Source organism: Entamoeba histolytica, genomic scaffold, assembly GCF_000208925.1.
Source record: "Entamoeba histolytica HM-1:IMSS scf_1104750518175 genomic scaffold, whole genome shotgun sequence".
Lineage (NCBI taxonomy): Eukaryota > Evosea > Mastigamoebida > Endamoebidae > Entamoeba > Entamoeba histolytica.
In genome coordinates this window covers 41315-43488 of record NW_001914996.1, presented here as the reverse complement: position 1 = coordinate 43488, position 2174 = coordinate 41315, and the positions used below count along the sequence as shown (strand labels likewise).

The window sequence follows — 2174 nt, the reverse complement described above, 5'->3', positions numbered from 1 at the left end:
TGTCTGTTTGTGAAACAGATGATGGACAATTTGTTGATGCATGGAAGTTATTAAGAACAACACGATTTAAACAAGGAGGGATTAAATTAGAGTTTTTGAGTGTTGACAAAGAAGGAAACCTTGTTAAAGGAGAAGAAGTTACAATGGATAATCTTATTCATAAAAATAAGTGAATTAATTCTACTTATCATTTAATTTTATTAAGTTTTATATGCCGTAAAAATTATTGATAAGACAAACCTCATAAAGACTGAAAAATACCAAATGTCGTGTTGTTCAAATATCCTTGGGATGTTCTCTTTTGTGCTTTTTAATAATTTTGGTGAAATGCAACATATTGAAGAACAAGAAAGAGAAACAATTGGGTATGAAAATAACTATATCATTAAAGTTCCAGAAAATGAGAAAGAGTTTATTGAAGAGTATGACAATCTCATCAAAGAGATTGACACCCAAAGACAGAATAACGAAGAATGTCTTGCAAAAGAATGAAAATACTACGAAATACTTCAAAGAGACACTGAAATATATAAATTGGTTGTTAAAAAAAGCGAGAATCAAAACATCGAAACAGGAAAACTAAAGAACCAGATAATAGATAGAATGATCAATGTTAAAGAGAAAAAATTAAGAGAACTAGTCACAGATGAAAAGACACAAAGCAAAATGAAAGAGACATTATCAACCAATTTTGAAATAATGAAGAAAAACCGAGAAGGAATGAAAGTTGCTGGATTAAATGAAATTAGGATAATAATAAAATACCCATTCAAGACGAATATTTCATTAAAGTACTTGGTATCTTTACTATTTCACAAGTAAAACGCCTTGTGAAATCTATAACAGGAATTCCTTTGGAGCAACAAAGATTTCTCTATGTTAGAAAGCAACTTGAAGATCAAAACACATTATTAGATTGTGGAACAACAAATAAATCATTTATTCATTTAGCTTTGAGGATAAGAGGAGGTAAACCAGTGATTTTATTGTATGACAACGAAAAGAAGAAAATGAAGCAATGGGTGTGAATATCAAATTTAATGAAGCCATGAACATCGAAGCAACATATCCAGAAATTAAAACAACAGAAGAAAGTGAGAAAATAAAAGAGTATGAATGGAAAGGAACATATAATAGTGATGGAGAAAATAATTGTAAACTAACTGTTGATAGAAAGGAGGTTGAATATTTGTTTTGGGAAGATGTTTGTTTAAAAGAATCTAAGTTTGAAGAACAACAAATTGGAATTAATCAACAACACTTTGAGACGAATTAGATGAGTTATTAAAACGTCTTGGATTGAATGAGCGAGAAATAAATGACTTTATTGTTTATGGATCTCAAAGTTAGACAAAAGAAAGAACCATTTTGTCACTATTTGTGATTCATGATTTGATAAAGTAATTGCACCATTAACAGTCAATGGGTTTGAGCAAATTCATTGAGTTATGTTGAAATTTGAAGAAATTGAAAACTTATGTTGATTAAAAAGAGTGGAGAGTGTTGAAAAACGATAAAGACCAACTAGAAAGTATGTGATAGAATATGTAGTAATTTTAGCATGGTTCTTAATTAACTCATTCTTCTTTCAAGACATTTTTGACACTACAATGAAAGTATTTCATGTTATAAACGTATCTATCTTATCATGAAGAAACACTGTAATTTAATTATAACAAATATGAAAACAATTAAAATATACTTTCTATCCATTTTCTTGATATTCACAACACTTTAATATACAACATATCTTTTATTTATATTTTTTTAAATATCCTGACTACCATTTATTTGTGTCTTAATGCTAAGTATATTTTTAAGACATTGTTGAATCATCGAATAATTCTAAACACATTACATACAACCTATTACTAATGAATTTGATTCTCATTCCACTTTGACTATCAACAACTAGTTATGAGAAACAAAATACTCTATCAAACCAATGTCATTGAATCTAGAAACTATTCCATTCAACAACACAAACAATATGGATTTTATGTTATATCAAATGAGAGATGGGAATAAATTTTCCATTATTATTAGAAATTGATTATTATGAAAAGAAAATAATAACTCACAAACAAGATGAAAGGAAGATGAACTAAATGATGTTCATACAAGTATAACTCATAAACATAAGAAAATAAGAGATTCAACACTTTTATTCATAA

General features: G+C 27.7%; 1 protein-coding gene across 1 annotated transcript in view; it reads right to left on the bottom strand.

Moving 5' to 3' along the window:
* Positions 1 to 2130: 2130 nt before the first annotated feature.
* Positions 2131 to 2174, bottom strand: part of EHI_122920 (N-system amino acid transporter 1, putative) — a gene marked incomplete at both ends in the record, with an annotated part of 465 nt that continues 421 nt past the window's right edge. The window contains one exon of the mRNA XM_001913833.1: positions 2131 to 2174. This exon is cut by the window's right edge and continues 421 nt beyond it. Within this exon, the coding sequence (XP_001913868.1) occupies positions 2131 to 2174 (44 nt within the window).